At 35.8% G+C, this 19752-nt stretch overlaps 2 protein-coding genes across 2 annotated transcripts; both read right to left on the reverse strand.

Annotated features, from left to right (window-relative positions):
* Positions 1–2824: 2824 nt before the first annotated feature.
* On the reverse strand, positions 2825–5565 carry LOC144974405 (uncharacterized). Its single transcript, XM_078917261.1, has 3 exons — positions 5427–5565; positions 4615–4763; positions 2825–4352 (listed from the first exon to the last, which is right to left on the reverse strand). The coding sequence occupies exons 1-3, from the start codon at positions 5446–5448 to the stop codon at positions 3117–3119; spliced, it is 1407 nt and encodes a 468-aa protein (XP_078773387.1). The 5' UTR covers positions 5449–5565; the 3' UTR covers positions 2825–3116.
* A 2339-nt stretch (positions 5566–7904) lies between these two features.
* Positions 7905–19429, reverse strand: LOC144974406 (large ribosomal subunit protein eL20-like). The gene is made up of 5 exons (XM_078917262.1): positions 19335–19429; positions 13985–14164; positions 13107–13236; positions 8793–8902; positions 7905–8039 (listed from the first exon to the last, which is right to left on the reverse strand). The coding sequence occupies exons 1-5, from the start codon at positions 19350–19352 to the stop codon at positions 7947–7949; spliced, it is 531 nt and encodes a 176-aa protein (XP_078773388.1). The 5' UTR covers positions 19353–19429; the 3' UTR covers positions 7905–7946.
* Positions 19430–19752: the final 323 nt, after the last annotated feature.

Here is a 19752-nt window from a genome sequence, read left to right on the forward strand (position 1 = left end):
TTTTTGAGTTTGTACATTGTATTGAACTACCGTCAAAAAGGGTTAATTTGCCTCAACCGATTCGGAACACTTTGAATCTTCTCAGGCGTGTTGCAGTTAGCTCATTTGTAAGAAGGACTTGAATTTTTATCAAAAGAAATAACTACATTAAGCTGGGGTAACTTTGCCTCTTGAATTTTGGATCCTTAAGAGGGTAGTTATTTCCTCTGATAAAAATTCAAGTCTTTTAACGGGTACAAAAAATGCAACAACGCTGAGATTATTCAAAATGCCCCAAATTCACAGTCACAGCACAGAGGCAAAGTTACCCCAATAGGATTCAATAGTCTGATGACACGTCCGCCCAGCAAAGAGCAACTTGGTTCTAAACAAAGAAAATCAGTACTTCATGCTGACTAGAACTTTTTCACATGACATGTGATCAGAATGTATTAAAAAAGTTAAAACTAGCTACTCCAAACTGATTTTTCATATGGAAAACGCATCAAATAAAATTGTTTTCCTTGATAGAACTTTTGATTCTAAGAATTTTGATACCAAAATCAATGCTGTAGCTCTTCAATTTCAAAAGTTACAGCATTTCAAATTTTGGGGTTTTACGCATAATTTCCGAATGAGCGGATGGACCGATTTCGGAGCGCAATATTTTTATAAGTTACCGACCCACACATTCAAAAATCAGTAAATCAACACTCTACCACATAGGGAACAAGCTCAATTTTTTTCAGGGTTCTAGTTGGATGGAAAAACCATCATTTATTGCAACAAAAATCGCACCAAGGCCAAAAATGACAAAATCGAAAGGGGAGGTAAAAAATGCAAAATTTAGGATTAAAAAAAAAATTGTAACAAATGTAATTTTGGTGATAGAAATACAGTTTAAACATCAATAAAAAGGTAAAGAACTGCTCCTAAGTGTAAACAACAAGCATCTAGCCTTATTATTAATGTCTAAGAGGGCCATGTCTTCAAACAGGACAATGTCACGAAAAAGTTTAAAAAATGAGATGTTTTCGTAATAATGTAAATCCACAAAATTCCATAAAATAAAGTCCAAACAAATAGTCTATGCAAATCAAAACATAAATAATACAAAACAATTAATACTACAACCTCACAAGAGCAGTTGAACTGGCAAAATATGCAAACCCTCACAGACCAGCAGATAAGAAAATGGTTCAAAAATAATATTCAGGATATGATGTCACACAATAAAATTGGTGTCAAAACAATATTTAAAACTTGCAGTAAACATTATTAATAACTATAATGCAGGCCATACAATGAGATATGTAAAAAAATATATTGAAAAAATGAAATATTAGATACTACAGTCAACACAATTGTAATAGACGATTCTGCAAGAAGTAACTCGGTAAAGAAAAATATTTATAAATAACTATATACTATATCAACTTTAAACTTAACCCTAACCATTAGAGTTGATATGCGACACAAGGCATGACTAGAAAAAAAAAATATTTTAATACTTTTGACCATGCAATCTAGACCAAAACTGACTTTAACCGTTCTACAAGATCATGAAATGTACCGCTTAATTTCAAATGCTTGTGACCCAATACAGCTTTGCAGAACCGTATCTCATGTTTTAAACACTCACAAATATGTCGTGAGGACTTGCCCATTGAATTAAGTTTAAGAATCAAGTCATCCACTTCGGATGAGGATCTGCAGGGCCCACCATGAATTTTAACTTTTGCCGTGTAGACGCCTCTTTGCGTGATCGATTTAAGCTCTTTTGCAATCTTTTTATCTTGATTGTCTGCAAAAATCTGTTTTTTGTCATTCCTCATTTTTTTTTCTAATTCAATGTTGGCCTGCCTTAACTGTGCTGATCTTTTGCGAGCTGATTTTAGAAGCTTGTGTGCTTTGAGTTGATTGCTGTGTTTAAGATAATGAAAAGTTTTATTTCGCTTAATACAGTGGACAGCAGATCTGTTATGCAAGGAGGCATTTCTTCTTTTAGAAATATCAAAATCAAAATCGCCAAAAGAACTTTCTCCAATCAAATTGGTTAAAGGACAATGACGAAGTTGATTTTGAACAGCAGGGTCTAAATTACAAAAGTAACCCCCATCCATAAATTCTGCAAGCTGTCTTTCTGTTAGAATCAATGCCTCCTTGCAAAGAGATCTAAGCATGTCCACCATAAACTGTTCATCACAAATGGCAATAAATTCATGAATAGAAATGGACAATGCAGAAGAAATATTCATTGTATTATCAAAGACAGATGTACAAGTTTCATTAAAAAGGTCACTGGGATCCTCAGACCACCTCTGAAAAGCATCCCGAAGCATTTTAGCATAGGTATGAAATTCTGAATACTTAACAGAGCTGTTCACCAGTTTCCAGTAAGGACCAGTGACCTTGATATAAAACAAAGCAAGACAACAAACACAGGACATCAATACATTGTCTTGAATATCAACAGCAACAGATTCAATTTTCATGTTAGTGTTGTCATTCAAAACACCAGAGGTGAAAAATAACTTCATTGTTGACAAATGAAAAATGAGAGCAGCAGCTGCTTCAAAATGGCAATTAAAACGGTTACTTTTAAAGCTCGGAAAATAAGACTTTTCACAAAACGTTGTCCACTCTATTCTACAGCCATTCTTCTGGTCACCATTTGGACCTAAAATACCAGACGCCATTCTCAGAATACGAAAAGTAGCAGACTCTTTCGTATCTGAAAATTTTGCAAATTTACTTTGATTATCTCGGCCGAGAGGACCATGATCAGCGACATAGGCATTCTCTACATTGGCAATGGCCCTTTTCAAATGCACTGACAAGGCCCAAAAGATAGTGCGCAATGCAATGTAGAAAATGTATCAAAACATCTTGGCCCAACTCAGCCTTGACATGGTCAAAGAATAAATTTCCATACGACTTCATGGCACTTGCTCTGTCAGTCATGAGACTGGTAATTTTAGACAAGATAATACGTAATATCCCTTCATTATCTACAGAAGCAAATTGAGCATATGTTACAGAAATTTGTGACAGAACACTCAAAGCCAAATCTAACAAAGTATTAGAATTTTCAGTGGCAACAGGAGCATAGCCTAAATAAAAAGTATCCCCATTACTTAGTGACAACTGATGGCCAACAATTTTTTTTTGTCACGACTGGTACCATCGCTATGAAGAGTGACATCATCAACTTTCAAAATGCTTTCAACTATTTGAAACTGAGAAAGGGCATAGCCTTCATCAACAATATTTAATACAGTCTGCATGCAGGGTAATTTTTCAATAAAGGAATATTGGAATAAATTATTAGCAACAATTTCAATTACTTTGCTAACATTGGCAGCTGATACACCAGTTTCACACACAAGGCCTATAGCAGTCGTACGTATGGCATCACTATAGACATTATTTTTTGTACCCTTAACAGCAACATTGAAATCATTCATGTTTAAGAATAATTTGTTATTTAAAGCAACAACTTCCTCCTCAGAAGATGTAAGCTGTTTTTTCAATTCTTTGCTCTTTGACTTAGCTTTGCTGAGTTTTTTTTCTAAATTAGAAATGTCATTTTTCAAAGAAATTTCATTTTTTGACATACTGTCTTTAATACATTTTACTTCAGATTTTGATTTGTTTTTGGCACATTTAACTTTCAATTTTAAAACATCAACCTTATCCTTAGCCAGACAAAGATCTGCGTCGTGCTGCACACGCAAAAGTTCACTATTTGATTTCAAACTCTGGATTTCAGTATTTAAAGTATGTTTCTCCGACTGCAGTAGAAGAATCAAATCTTTTAAACTTTTAACTTCCTCCTTTAAATGAAGACAATCTGTACAATGTTTTTTCACAGTCGGAGAAAGAATGGGCTGGGGTGCAGGAATCTGAAGATCTGATTGTAAATCTACATTAAAAGTGAAAGCTTTATGAAGAAAGTCCTGCATGGGAGATCTATTATTCTTAAGATTAAAATAATCTGTAACAATTTTGTCCCCATGGCGAGCAAGTTTTGAAGTGACTGGACACTTAACAAATTTAGCAACCCACAAGTGAAAATGGTTTTTTGAAGATTTCATGATAGCCTTAGCCTTATGAAGCTCAACAATTAATTCATTACAAACAACAATATCAGTAACATCAAAATTCTCAGGATCGCTGAATGTCTGTCGATTAATTCCAATAGAGGACAAATAAGGTGACAAAGCTAAAAAATTCACACGTTCCTCAAGGAATACATCCAAACAACAATCCTCACTGTGACACCACTTGTACGAGTATTCCACGATTGCACGAACGCGTCCTCTTACATGATGCCCCAGGTCAGGTTTCAATTTCAGGATCCAGTCCTCCACCTAGAGAAGCATAAATGAAAAAGAAAAAAAAAAAAGGTTAATAGCCATATAGAACTACAGTACTAATACGATTCTTGACACCAGCTGCGGACAAAACTTGTGTATTAGTTAAATATCGCCTGACTACAAAATGACATCTTTGATGATCATTCATCATTATAAAAAAAAATTGCCTCCAGATCTGCATATTTTTTATAAGGCCACAACTCCATCGGCACACTACTACAACTCCACAAACAAAAACAAATATCACACAACATACCTCTCTCCATGGTCGCCGTCCCTCCTCTTTCAGGAAATACAACTGAACCAGAAGACGCCTCGTAATGACATTGATGGTCGGAACATTGGGACGTCTTCCCTTTCCAACAGCCAGGAATGAACTTCTAAGGCCATTGTAAACTTCGTCAACTGAAATTAAAATGAATTGTTTTACTTAATGAGCACAAGAAGGTAAAATACTAATACATCACATCAATCCGACCAGTCCATGTTGTAAGGGGTTGAAGCTGTAGTACAAGTAAAAGGCAAACATTTGTCAATCAACTATTACTCTAAATGCCACTGGAATCGGAAAAGAGAAAAAAAAAGAAATAAAACCAGTATCCATGTCACTTGTAACTGAATTTGAAATTAATGTTCCCACTACTATTCAAGCCCACTTAAACTTTGAGATTCATAAACCAACAATGGACTCGGCAGGTCAATGAGATTAACTTTCATGGCCGCCATTTTAAATTATGAATTCGTACAGACCTGTACCCCATACCTTAAATAATAACAGTAAACAGATAAAAGATAATCAAAACATAAACTTAAACAAATGAAATATGTTAACAAGATATTGACCTAAACAAAGAAATAAAAATGTTATACAAAAGACAAAGCATGAAAATTACAAAGGCATGTAAAGTACAGGTAGCTGGAGTGGAGGAGATAATGAAACTGGACGGTTCATCGTTACTCAGTTGACACAGGTCCAATCCAACATGAAATTTAAACACTTTTACAGACTTTTTTACAACAACAAACATATTTATTTCCACTAATATTCTTAATTATCATTTTACTTACCGACTTTAGACTTCAAATCCATGAAAACTGTTTGTGATTCCCAATCACTGACGAAAATCCCGCGACCCGTTAGCACCGACTTTGAGAGAGGAGCAAGTGAAAGATGGGCAGAAACGGGCGCGTTGTATGGTTTTTATAATCGAACACCAGCTAACGCCATACAATTTATTGGGATGTAGTTCCCATAAATGTAAAGAAAAAAGGTTGCTCTTTATTTTGATACCACTTTAAGTATGTTCTGATAAAATTAAACGACTTTTTTTCCGACTTATCTTTAAAAAACTGCTATTAAAAGTTGAAAAATGGGATCGATACCACTTAAAGTTATATCGAATTAAACGTCGTACAATTTTCTTTTCGAATAAGTAACTTTTGAATCATTGCGTTTCACGGCGCGACCTGGCTTTGAAAAATAAAAAGACATGGGTATCAAATGACCGCTCGAGCCCGTAGTATTCCGCTAAAAGTGACCTACAAACAAACAGTCACAATTTATTTTCCTCAATGTATTTTGATACAAATTTGATACCATTAAAAAGAGCAAGAATTGACCTTTAGAATGATATCAACGAAAATGCAATAACTTTTGTACGAGGATAAGACTGAATTGATACAAAAGCCTTATTTTCGTTTAAATTTACGGCGCTGACGGCCGATAAGCACCGGTTTGGAGTAGCTATTAAAACATGACCAGATTTATGTTTTTCTCCTCTGGATACCTTTTTAATGCTCGTCGGAGAAGTAATTCATAAGGGCGTCCGCCATTGTTCCGATAGTTTAGAACCAGTTACTAAGTTACAATGCATCATCACGAGGGAAGTGACGTCACGACTGTTGAAGCCGATTGATGGTATCACAAAACTACATATAATCTAATATGTCCAAATCCATCCTATGAACAGTCCATACGTCTAATCTACAGTGCTGATCCACTGATTGTGACCCAAAAAATAAAAAAAGGAACATTTTGAACCAATGCCCTCAAGCCACAATTATTACTATATATTAATCAGTGCTGATGGTGACAAAAAGGGAGGACAATTATATGAATGGTTTTATTTACGCCACATATCTACTTTACTAACCCCCACCTTAAGAGCCATTAGGATGATAAACTACTCTAGCTATCTCCTGGATAGTGGGGGAAATGCACCAGCACACATCAAATCTCTCAAAGCCAGAAAATTGGATTGAGGAAAATGTCACTTTTTTAAAAGGAGGAAATTCCTCCTCTGACACAAAAATCGCGGATTTCCGGGGATCCGAGGAAAACCATCAGCACTGATCAATCCCCACTTTTAGAACAATATTAGATGATAAACTACCATTGATAACTTCTGGAGAGAGGGGAATTGAACCCGTTTGTTCCTCACATATCAAGGCTCTCACTGCAAGTACATTGATTGAATCAAATGTAAACTTTTTCAAAAGAAGGAAATTCCACCTGACTCCAAAATCACGGATTTTCCGCGGTGAACTATTAGCACTTGATTCCACTCAATAAAACAAACATAGCCCATGTGTCATATTTTTGATGATTAGAATTCATTTTTCAGCATTAATTTCACTGACAAATGAGAGGATGGGTCACAAACATAGGGGATAGTAGAGGTAGCAAAAGTTAGCTTAGCTCAGCACAATGTGTCACTCAGTAAATCATTTCAACGCCCAAGAAAAGGAAGATAGTTCACAACAAAAGGACAGTTGTATAGATATAGAGATCTGGGCCTGTAACAAGTTGCAAGTAACACGGCTGCCAATTCAGGAGGAAAAAATTTACTGAACGTTTAGGCGAACACATCAACCAACCCCTTTCTGAGCACTGAACTCACTCCGGTAAAAAGGACATTATTCCATTCAGAGGGTGATTAGAAAATATACTGAGGTGATATAACATACTGGATTCCGCAAACATACGGAAAATTGGAAACCCTGCCAACCCTTCACATTCCAAAAGTTTCCCCCCCCCCCTCCCCCCATAAAGAAAAATGAATAAAAATCACTCTCATATTACAGAGAGAAGGATAGGGTCACCTCACTCCGTCTGGACAAAGAGAGAAGGACACGAGGTAAGGTGGACACAATGGACCAAACCAGCATTCCACACAGAGTGAAGGGTTGACCTCACCCAATCATGTTACTTAATAATTTCAAAGGTCACATTACCAATTTGTTGTGCTATACTCAAGACATAAGAGCAGTCCTTCAGAGGAATTAGGCCAATGGGACCGGTGTTAATCTCGGATTCCATAGAAGTTCATCCAAGATAATTCTGTCCCTTTGCGCACGAAGTGAGTGGTCTGAGCCATCAGGTACCCCCACTCCCACCAAATCATATGTGAGCCAAGAGGGGAAAAAAAGACAACAGATATTGGAGATGAAAACTCAACAAGAGGAGAAACGGTGCTTCAAGCCACCAATTCAAGCTGTTGCAGAACTCAAAAACTAAAATTTAGCAAAGTCCAAACAAGAGGTGGATTAATTTACAACTATTTTTATTTTCCCCATATCTTTTCAAATTTAGAAAGTGGTTGTTGGTCTGGTGGCAGAGAACCTTGGAGAATGCAATTTGACAGTGACACGGTGTGGGATGGGGAATCTGATCTTGTTGTTCTGAAAAGAAACAGAAAACAATATAGATCTTTAAATCATTTGGAAATAAAAAAATCCAATTTGAATAGTATCAGGGAACGTGAAAAAAAAACAAAAAAACAAACAAAAACAGGTGTGTGTATGCGAAAAAGAGAGAGAAATAATTGGAGCTGCCTATATTACACAAAATCTAACACATCTACTTACAACACTTGTCATACTACAAAACAGCACAATGTTAAGTTACAACGAAAAATACTGTCATGACCCCAAAACAGCAAATTAATCTAGATTTAGAGCCTGTTACAATATGCTAGTGAAAAAAAAAAAAAAGCAACATCCTGGAACGTACAAGGGTCATTTCCATTTAGTCCAATTTTTAAAATTTTAATTATTTTTTTTCTCTTGATTGTCAAACAGAGAGTCCCTATTTTAAAAGGACAGTTGGCCGTTATGGTGATGGTGCAGTAGTGACGATGATGATGATGATGATGGAGGCATGGTGGTTGTGATGACACTGGAAGTAGTGGAGACTTTCCTTGAAACCACAAGACCTTGTTGGACTTAGGAAAAATTGCCAGTGACACGGAATTTTACTTTGAGAAAATGAGGGGTGAGAACAAAAAAGGAGGAAATTTTTCATTGTGAAGATCATGACCCATCCATGCGACCATAACCTATAAATTTGAATTCCACTTAAATTTACTGAGATGGAGCATTGGATTTTCTGAAACTGTACTCAATAAATCAAAATAGAACAGAAAATCAACTCACATGGAACTGCATTGTGTTAGGCCTTCTACACTTGTTGGCAGGGATCTCCTCAACACGGATGATCTGGATAGAGTGAGCTCTTGCACGGTGACGGGCTCCCATGTCACGATCTATTCAAATAAAAAAAAGGAAAATGGGATCGCCAAAAAGTTAAGGTCAGGATAAACCCCCAAACAGAAATAATGGTTAAATATTGTTTTAAAAGGCATATAATGATGGAGTATGGTTAGTTATACAGAAAAAATAGCCCTTTACCCAAAATTAATGGGTTTTTTGGCACCAGGGACCCAAAAAATGTCATTTTGGGGGTCCTATGAGCCGAAAAATGACATATTTTGAAATCAAGATTTCTCAAAGAGATTTAAAGATAAGTCAATGAAATTTTGTACATATAAAGTAAATCATAAAAGTAACACTGTGTACTAAAATATTTAATATAAAGTAATTACTTTTGTTTTTAAGGCAATTTCACTCCAAATATGTTTTCGGACAGAAAATATAAGAAATAAAATATTTTTTAAAAATCATAAATCCTTCATTAATAAATTGATGATGTTTATCTTAGAAGAAATGATGTAAAATGAGGCCAGCTATATGTATGCCAAATTTCATAGAGATATCTTTATAACTTTTTGAGAAATCATGATTTAGCTGTGGAGCAAACCGGTGAAAATGACATTCAGAGAAAACGATGAAAAAGCAATAACGAATGACTGTGACAAGATGAAAACCACCCACCTAAGTGAAATTAGTAGGCTCCTCCCTCATAAGACTTATCTTCATTTGTTTCTCTTGCTTTGGCAATGGTTTTCTCTGCCCTTTTCTTCTTTGATGTGGTTTTACTATCCTTTTCCGCAGACTTGATCCTACGTAAATCCATATGTCGAAACGCGCTTTTTTGAAATTCACCTATATCTAGTCCTAACTTCCGAAAAACATCAATCCTTCCCATCTCACCTTCATTGAATACAATAGTTGCATCACTAACAGCAATTTCTAACCTATCCCTGCCAACAAATATTGATTTTGGACATCTATCCCAAACTAAGTGATGGTAGCTTTCATTAGCATTCTGTGTTCCGCCGTGCAAGCACTTGGTCAACAACTCTCCACCTGACAAATCCTCAAAAACACTTTTGATCTCCTCCATCACAAAACTGGGCAACCTATTCTTATCCGATCCATTACACCAATCAAACTCACCACATTTAGCATGCTCTCCATTGCGATGATGCCATATAGCCCATATTGCCTTCTTCATCTTCTCCAAGTCCCCAACATTCTTCCTGATTGCACCTCCGTAATGACCCTGTATCCTCTTCACCGCACTCTTTGTTAATTTTCCAGCACCACCTATACCCTTCACATTCTTGCCATCAACTGCATAAACTTTACCCTTACACTGGCTGATCTTGTCCAATAATCTCTTTCCCATTCTTTTCTGCACATGTCCACAACACTCCAATTTCTCAATGCCAACATCCTCATAGATAGGCGGGTCAGCTTGGGCTACATTCTTGTAACTTTTGGAGTCACCATCTCCAAGGTAACCTTTATACTTAAGATTGTACCTTTCCTCCGACCGCCTAAATATTTTTACCATTCCTGCTGGTTCCATACCGCCTGCTGCTCCAGTGTAGTTTTTTTTACAATCCACCTCATGCCGTTCTTTCAACTTCTCCAACTCCTCGCCAGTTTTCCATGCCTCCAACTTTCCACAAGAATCACAATGATTCGTCATTACTTCCGTATCAATCACCTTTGCCGGTACCTTCTTACTCACTGACAAACAAGTCGCTATACCATTCTTACTTGAGAACCCTCTCCGCTGCCATGAACCATCACAAGACACTGTCACCTCATCTCCCTCCGCTGCTCTCAACTCCTCTGCCGCTCTCTTCATACTCTCCTTTGCCACCGATGCTGACGCAGCCCTTATCTTCTCTCTAAAAATGCAAGATCTTGTCACTGACACGGGTGGTGGCATGTCCATTGCACCTAAAAACCGCCTGCCCTTTTTATCATGACACCCAACACCATACATAGCTGCCTGAAACCTCAGATTAACATTTTCAGTTTGTCCCAAGTCTGTCACCTGTTCTTTACAAAACGCACAACTCACCGTCATCTCACTGCTTATGCCAGTCAACTTTTCAACAACAACAAATGTCTCTCCTACCTCAGCTTTATATAAACACACAGGACAGGCTAACCTCTGGATGCATGACACAATAAGTTTCTTTCTAAACAATCTGTACCCCTCATAATCACTATTATTATTATCATCACCTACTTGACCTCCTCTCTCCTCACTCTCTTCATCTAAACATTCAGTAAGTTTCATGAATGATGCTGATTTACTTTCATCAACTTCTTCTACTTCTATCATTCTTTTGTCTACAGTCTCAACTTTATCATCTTCAACTGCCCTCCGACGATTCTCAACTGTCTCAACATCATCGTCATCATCACAACCACTTCTACTCCCACTCGCCTTTGCTTTCGTGTACCTATTGCCATGAAATTTTCTCTTCTTGGGTCGATATTTATTTGCTTTGGATTTCTTTCCTTCCATAATGAAATATGAATGAGAATAATCAAGTAAAATAGCACAGAATAATAATAGAATGATTCAAAACATGTGTGATTCACAGAAAAGAATAGAAAATGAAAGTAACTCGCTTTGTTTTCATTCTGAGCAGAAGTGAAAGTGGTGGTTTGGATGAAATGAAAGCAGCGTTCTGATTGGCTGATATTTTTCTCTTCAATAGAGAATCTTTGAGATTTAGACCAATGAAATTTCTTCTTATATATCTTTTTTTTCTCTCATTGGCTTTGAAAGATCGGAATGTAGCCAGAAAAATTTGCAGTTTTTTGGTGAAAAAAGTGTGAAAATCGGCAAATTAGAAGCTGAGAAATGAATTTTTCAATAAACTAAGCTCTAGTAACCATGGACAACAAACAAACACATACAATTTATAAAAATTAAAATAAAATATTTCTAATAAATTTTTTACGATGTTTTTCACATGAAAAGATGCAGAAAAGGTTGAAGTTTTATATTGAGCAAAAAAAAAAATTACCTCAGATTTTTTTTTTTTGGCTAGTTCAGGGGGTTTATCCTGACCTTAAATAGACTGAAAGCAACCGAGTAAATGTAAAATAAAGGGGAAGAGGTAGAATATGGAACAGATGTAGATTCCAAGAGCACACTAATTAGTGTACTTAGTCAGAGATCACCTTGAAGTCTCACTGAGATACAAACACAAGAATAAATAAAAACAATGGTAGAAGTTACATCCCTTAGATGATTTACTACCACTGAGTCTGAACGATAGCTATTAAATAAGATTTTTGAGGTAACAAGCTGATCACAAAGTTTTAACAAAGAAATGCTCAGTTAATAAAACACGACAGATTATGATATCTCTATTCCTGAGTAAATTCTAGATCTTAAAATTTTTAGTCAGGCCCAAAAAAAAAATTAAAAAAATAATATAATTAATAAAAATATTTTATTTTAAATATCCTTTTCATATTATTTAAATCTACGTCGATAGGCTTGACAGTCGGGAGCATAACAAGCTTTCGTAATATCAAACTTAAAAGAATTTGGAGGTTAAATAGCAGAACTGTAATACTTCCAGGTCATCATCAGCATGACAGAATCAAGTCATATTTATAATTGGTATGTTACCCATTTTAACTAGACATTCACCATTTCCATCTAGAGAGCAGCGGCAACAGTGCCAAGTCACATTACTACAACTGCTGTTTACAAAAACTGGACAAAATGATGTCAGATACAGTGAAATAGGACCCCATCTTTACAAGAGTAAAAGACCTTGACACCGAAACATATACTTGACATCACATTAGATTGTCCACATGTACAAAAATTCTATTTATAGCAAACCTGCCAAATTGAAAACTTCAAATTTAGTAATTGTTGTCATTTTTTTTGGTAATTTGACAAGGAAATTCGTAATTTCTGAAATTGTGTACAAACAACCACAATATTATTATTATTATTATCAATATATATTAAAAATGCGTAATTTTCCATAAAATTCTGTATTTGGCCATGAAATTTGTCTAAAAAACGCAAAATTACGAAAAATTTCTAAGATTCAGCAGGTTTGATTTATAGCTGCAAGCCTCAACAAAAGCAAGAATGATTTCCTGTGACAGCGGCACACTTGTTAATCACTCAATAGGCTCGACTCGCAATGCTACCGTCGTGAGCCACAGTTGCCTTCAAGTAAAGAAAGCAGTCAAACAGCCACGGTATGGGAACCTAGGAAAGAAACTTACAGCACTGAGTCACAGCTTTCCCAGATGTCAAATCACGGTACTCTCTGTACATATTGTGGGTGCCTGATCTAGAGTCATAACGCAACCAAATGCCGTAGTTCTTGATTACCAAAGGCCTCTTCTCAGCAACCTGCATAAAATAATTTTTTTTTTAAAAAACATTCATTTTATTAAAATATAACATTGACATTTATCATCGGGTTCATTAGACGGAAAACACAAATAGGACTGAGAACGCATTTTCTGCGTGTCCAAACCTTTTGGTGACAATAGTCGCTATTTTCAGCAGATCTATTCTTCCCGATGCTTTGGTAGCAAAATAATATAGGAATGTGGCATTTCTAAAGACAAAAGCTTTACTTTAGTAATTGCAAAGCACCGAGGGAGGTAAGTTAATCCACAATTTTTTATTCAAGCTTAACATTTTATCATATTTTTGACAAAAGTTAGATAACTACAATTTGAGTCCACTAGGACCTATTTCTTTTTCAAAGATGAAATGAAAGAGAAAAATATTCTGCAATAAGTTTTGTATTCTTTGATGTTTAATGTTAGTCCCCCCTTTGTTGCTGTATAATAAATATGCTTTCCCTACAAAGTACAAAAATACTGTATCTGTTACTTATTTGAGGAAATGGACCTTTGTATATGTATTTTAAGTCATTTATCACTTCAGTTTGTTAACCCCGCACCCAGAAATGTTTCCACTTTGTAAAATTAATCCTGGGTTTAAGAAGAAAAAAATAATAACTGGCAAGAAAGCAAAGCAGCCCAGCACCCCAAAATTTATAGAAATGTACCACTGGCAAATATGCCACAAACACCTGTTCTAACAGTAAATAAACTGCTCTAGTAACCCTTGTCTTAGATGGACTCACCCTAGTGCAGCTGACAATCTGTCCAGTGGCTTTCTTTAGCTTTCTCAGCTGACTCAAGAAATACCAGAATCTGCTCTTTGCAACTGCGTTGTCAGGAGCAAATATCCTCATCTGGTAGAGAGGTGGGTTGGGGTGTTTCTCAGAGGGGTAACCCCTGCCGATGACTTTGTACTCGGTTAACTGAAAGAGAAAAAAGTCAAAAGATTAATTATTTATTATTTTTGTTGTTGTTGCTTTTCAGAAACTTATGTTTTAACTTCGATTTTTAATTTGAGCTAAATATCTTGGTCTTTGTGATCAGTATGTGTGCCATGTTTCTTGTTACATTTGATGTTTTAATTATTATCATTGTATAAATGTACATTGGTAACCACTATACAGCGTGCTAGACTCCAATCTAAAACTCATGGACGTAGATGGGTCTATACACAGTAAATAAGCTAAGAAGCCACCTTTTTCTGTGGGTCTATTTCTACACCGCGCAGACACCCCCCCCCAAAAGCGGTACATAAAAATGGTGAGTTAACAATTTTATTAATATTTATCGTCATATTTCAATACGTACGTCCTTACAAAGGGGTATTCTATTTCCTGTCCCATCATTGGTTTTGTTTTTCACCTTAACTATTCCATTAACACATATCTCACATAACCAGCACCGCCAACAGAGGTGCATAAAGCTGGTTCATTTTTTTTACACCTCCATATGATACCTTACTTTTAGATCTAGGATAAAAGGTTCCAAAGATTATTTTACTTCTAAATTACCCCACTGGGCATCCTCCCAATAAGAGGACTCCTGATTGAAACAGGATTTTAGCATAGAGAAAAGACAATTGGTCATCGGTGAGCAAAATTAAACATACTGCGCTGCCTTGAATCTTTATAAAACTTGACATAGACATAGATAAATGAATTGTCTCGATGCATTCTCTTTTATTTATCTGCTATCTCAATTTTGAAAAAAATTACAAAAAAAAGTTTTAAAATGACCTAATCTTTATCAAATTATATTTTTTGACATAATGTACAAACATTGATTTCTATCACATTATAATATAAATAAAGCTTGATCTCTACTCTTTAAAATGATACCAGAACCATTCAGATACTGTGAAACAGTGATTATGTAAATTTGTGTTATTTAAATTTTAACCCACACTAGCGATTCACTTTTCCAATGGCTAATCGGCACGAAACTGTCTACAGGCTGGAATCAGACTACCTGGCATAAAAGCGCCACCAAACAAATAAGGTACCAAATTGTTTTTTCAAGTCCCATCCACCTGATTGGGTCTAATTAAGATGTTTTGAGTTTGAAATTTTTTATCAAAGTGCCTACAAGAGACTCCAAAGCATGACGTACCTATAATGCTCGGTGACCTAAACACAAAGGTTGAACGAGATAATGAATGCAAAAATTTCCCAGAGAACCATCTTTACACGGGACTGTAAAAATAGCCACTTCATTAAACGTTAATCGATGGGGATTTTTTTCTTATTTGTAGGTAGGTTGGTTATCTTTTCAAAAATAAAAAAATTATGTATAGACAGATAGGTCTTTATAAACCATTCAGTATGATGCCTCACATTCAGAGCTAGAATAAACGGTTCCAAAGTTATGAAACTATTGCAAAGAGCTCAAAATCCGCGACTGAGAATTCCCCCACTGGACAGCTTCTCGATAAGGTAACTACTGATTGAAACGGGACTTGAGCATGGAGAAAAGAGGGTTGGTCATTGGTGGCCTTCAATCTTGATGAAATTTAACATAGATAAAAGAATGATCTAGATGCCTTTTATTTTTTTTTGCGATCTTAATTTTGAAAAAATTTGAAACCGGCAAGACCTGCCTAGAAATTCTCATTCGCCAGCATTTCCGGTAAACTTTGACCCGTGTTTGAACCTCCCTAAAACTTTTAGTAAAAGCGAACGGTTATTTCCAGTCATAACTTTCTTATGGGCGAGTGGGTCACAATTTGACTCCACTGCTGCTACTCAATCAACTGCCTAAAGTTACTGTGCACGTAGACACTCCGTTAAAATAATCTGATGTGAATGAGAGATCAAGTCGAGGGGTGGAGACGGGAAAATTTTCATATTCTCGGACTGGATTGGGGTAACAAACCACCCCCCCCCCCACCCCACCAAAAATAAAAAATTAAAAAAAAAGCGATCTGGTCAAGTTTCAAACTCGAAGAAAAGGCGGAAACATTCAAAATCTCAATCCTGTCACACAAAATGTTTCAATCATGGCGCAATCATCCTCCCTCCCCTTGGGAGACCTTCCATAAGCTACTACATCCCAAGTATTCTTGTTCTAGTAGGGTTTGGGAGGGGGGAGAAACTTTTTTTTGTTAAGTCTCCCCCCTCGCCCTCCCAATCCCCCTACACTAAAAGTTCTAGTAGGGGTTTGGGAGGGGGGAGACTATAAAAAAAAGTTTCCACCCTCCCAAACCCCCTACTAGAACAAGAATACTTGGGATGTAGTAGGTTATGGAAAATGGAAGGTCTCCCCTCCCCTTTTCTTTTCTTCTCAAACTAACACTAACAACACACTACATACATTCAACTTACAACTTCAAGCCATTCGACATTCGACAACAGGCCATTTTGAACAGAAAATAGTTTTGTGTTCAGTGAGGGAACAAAATCTAATTTTCAGAGACAGGAGAGTGCTTCGACTACTGCAAATAGTGGTGCCACAGTGGAACCACTATGACACAGTAATAATAATACTGTGAATGTGAATAGGTACTTTGGTAAACGTCCATTTGGCTCTCCAGCAGGAAGCCGATAAATGGGCTAGTGGCTGTGACCCGATTTTTTGGACTGAGTGATGGGTCTCTGAAAAAGTTCCATAGATCTTTTGTTTATGGATGGATTTTAATGATTTATGTCTTATTTTCTTCAGGAGAAATTACTCTATCGTTTGGTGTAGTTTATTTTAAAATCAATGACAATATTGTATAACTTTTGATTATGGATAAAATAGGGTATAATTTAGCTTTGGATAATTAAAAGATTAGAACTTAGTAAATCAAAATTTCATGATGGCACGTTTATTTAACATCTTAACTTTTAGATAAAATTAAATTCAGGGCAAAGTTGTATACCGCATCCATGAAATTCGTTCCAGCAAAATCCTTACTCAAATCTTAGCGGCCATTTTAGACCAGTTTTGAAATCCAAATGGTAGTTACTACCGGAAATGCAACTAGGTACTTTGGTAAAAAATTCAAATTGGATTGAACTCAATGAAACCTATATCATTTTAAAGTGCTTTTCAACACGATTCTAATGATACCAAAATTGTGAAAATCAGATAAGCAGAAAAAAAGATGTTAGTTTAAAGGCTGAAAAATGGTCTTCTATTTGCCTTTGTTATTTACTGACGGACTTTGTGACCTGATAATTGTTGCATTTCCGGTAGTAACCACCATTTGGATTTCAAAACTGGTCTAAAATGGCCGCTAAGATTTGAGTAAGGATTTTACTGGAACGAATTTCATGGATGCGGTATACAACTTTGCCCTGAAATTAATTTTATAAAAAAGTTAAGATGTTAATTAAACGTGCCAGCATGAAATTTTGATATACCAAGTTCTAATCTTTTAATTATCCAAAGCTAAATTATACCCTATTTTATCCATAATCAAAAGTTATACTAAATTGTCATTGATTTTAAAATAAACTACACCAAACGATAGAATAATTTCTCCTGAAGAAAATAAGACATAAATCATTAAAATCCATCCATAAACAAAAAATCTATGGAACTTTTTCTGAGACCCATCACTCAAAAGTCCAAAAAATCGGGTCACAGCCACTAGGCCATTTATCGGCTCCCTGCTGGAGGGCCAAATGGACGTTTACCAAAGTACCTAATGCAACAGTTTTCAGGTCACAAAGTCCGTCAGTAAATAACAAAGGCAAATAAATAGAAGACCATTTTTCAGCCTTTAAACTAAGATAACTTTTCTTCTGCTTATCTAATTTTCACAATTTTGGTATCATTAGATAGGCACTTTGATAACTTCAGTCCAGTGGCCGCCGATAGGCTCACTGTCAGGTGAAACTCGTTTTTTGGAACTTTATTTTTGACCCTTTACTGTTTTGGTCACCATGGCGTTATTTGTGAACCTATGTGACTAACTCTGGTATCATTATAAAGGGCACAAAACAAGCTTTCTAACGGTGTATTTCATTCTTAATTCCTGATTGTATTTCTCAAAAAGCTTATGTTATAAAAATTTATAAAATTTTGAATTATAAGAACTTTTTAAATTATGGATACATTTTAATTATACTTCATACATCGATAGACAATTAATTGAAGAATATCTCTGCCACATTTCATCAAAATTGATACACTCGCTCATTATTTTATTTTTTCCGCCACCAACCCCACTTTTTAGGTCAAAAACCTCATATTTTTTTCCATTTTCATGTAACCTTAATTTTTCCCATACTTTCCATAAATGAAAATGATTTTATATGAAAATAAAGCTTATTTTCTGACCTTTAAAATGATACCCAACACTTGCCATTTATCTTTAAATTGAAACAAAATTACTAAAAACAATAAGTGGGCCATGTTGACTGCAAGACTCAAAATTTCCCGATCGCCGCGAGATGCTGGTTTTGAGGCAGCGATGAGATCACAGATTCTCTCTGTAAAATTGACCAAAAATTTCAGTAGAAAAATATAAATATCTCTGGAACCGTAGGTCGTAGAGATACAAATAAGGTATCAAATTTTATGTTTTTTCAAGTCCCATCCCCCTGACTGAGTCAAATCAAGATATTTTGAGTTTGAAAATTTTATCAAAGTGCCTACATTAGAATCGTGTTGAAAAGCACTTTAAAATGATATAGGTTTCATTGAGCTCAATCCAATTTGATTTTTTTACCAAAGCCAAAGTACCGTGAATAAGCACTTCGTTCAAATTTTAACCCAAACTCAAACTCGCGCTTCACTTTTTCAATGAATAAAGCTAGGCTACAAGTGAGCTCGACTAAGATCAAAACTGCATATCACTGGCCGCTGCAACGAATACAGTTAAGAGTTTATTTAGAATGACATTAGACAGTTACGGGTCAAAACAAAAAGACGACGCCAACTCAAACTGTCAACAGAAGTCGGCATCATTTTACTTTTACAACGTGGGTCTTGAGCTCCTCCCAAAAGGGATGGTTGCAACAACTAATAACAACAGATAAGATGTAGCTGTCACTCAACCATTTAAACAAACAAACAATAGCCAACTCATACACACCTCAAATATCACAAAATCTCTTACAGTACAGCTTTTAATAAGTAATTTTATTAAAATTATTGACAGCTTACCTGTCCCTTAGCCTTCATCTTGCCTGCTTAAACCGGAAAAGGAAGTGAGATTGAGAGAAAATTGCCAGTACGTTTTGCTGTGAAAATAAAAAGAGCTAAATTTACGGTCTCCGGTGTTTTCTCTTAATTATAATTCGTCCGTTAGTGAGAACACCTGCCCGAAACATATGACGAAAATAATACAAATTTAATTTGTCAAATGAAAACAACCAACAAATATCAAATATATAAATAGAACAGTTCTGTTTACGATCTTGCTAATTTGGTTACAAGGATCATGTAAAAAAAAAGGATCTATGTATTCCCAACACCAGTGCTCTGAATACACACATGTGTATCCCTTACACTGAAGAGATTAGGCATAAAGGCTGGATGCGTATCTGTAACCGAAGTGGGGCGAGTTAGGGATTAGTGTCCC

This window comes from Berghia stephanieae, chromosome 6, assembly GCF_034508935.2.
Source record: "Berghia stephanieae isolate SIO BIC M18660-M18661 chromosome 6, UCSD_Bste_1.3, whole genome shotgun sequence".
Lineage (NCBI taxonomy): Eukaryota > Metazoa > Mollusca > Gastropoda > Nudibranchia > Aeolidiidae > Berghia > Berghia stephanieae.

Coding starts and splice junctions, on each gene's coding strand:
- LOC144974405 (XM_078917261.1), bottom strand. CDS start 5,448: ATGGATTTGAAGTCTAAAGTCG. Junction 4,764..5,426: donor GGATTTGAAGTCTAAAGTCG/GTAAGTAAAATG, acceptor TTTTAATTTCAG/TTGACGAAGTTTACAATGGC. Junction 4,353..4,614: donor GACGGCGACCATGGAGAGAG/GTATGTTGTGTG, acceptor ATGCTTCTCTAG/GTGGAGGACTGGATCCTGAA.
- LOC144974406 (XM_078917262.1), bottom strand. Junction 13,237..13,984: donor AGATTGTCAGCTGCACTAGG/GTGAGTCCATCT, acceptor TATTTTATGCAG/GTTGCTGAGAAGAGGCCTTT. Junction 8,903..13,106: donor GAAAGCTGTGACTCAGTGCT/GTAAGTTTCTTT, acceptor TTATTTGAATAG/ATCGTGACATGGGAGCCCGT.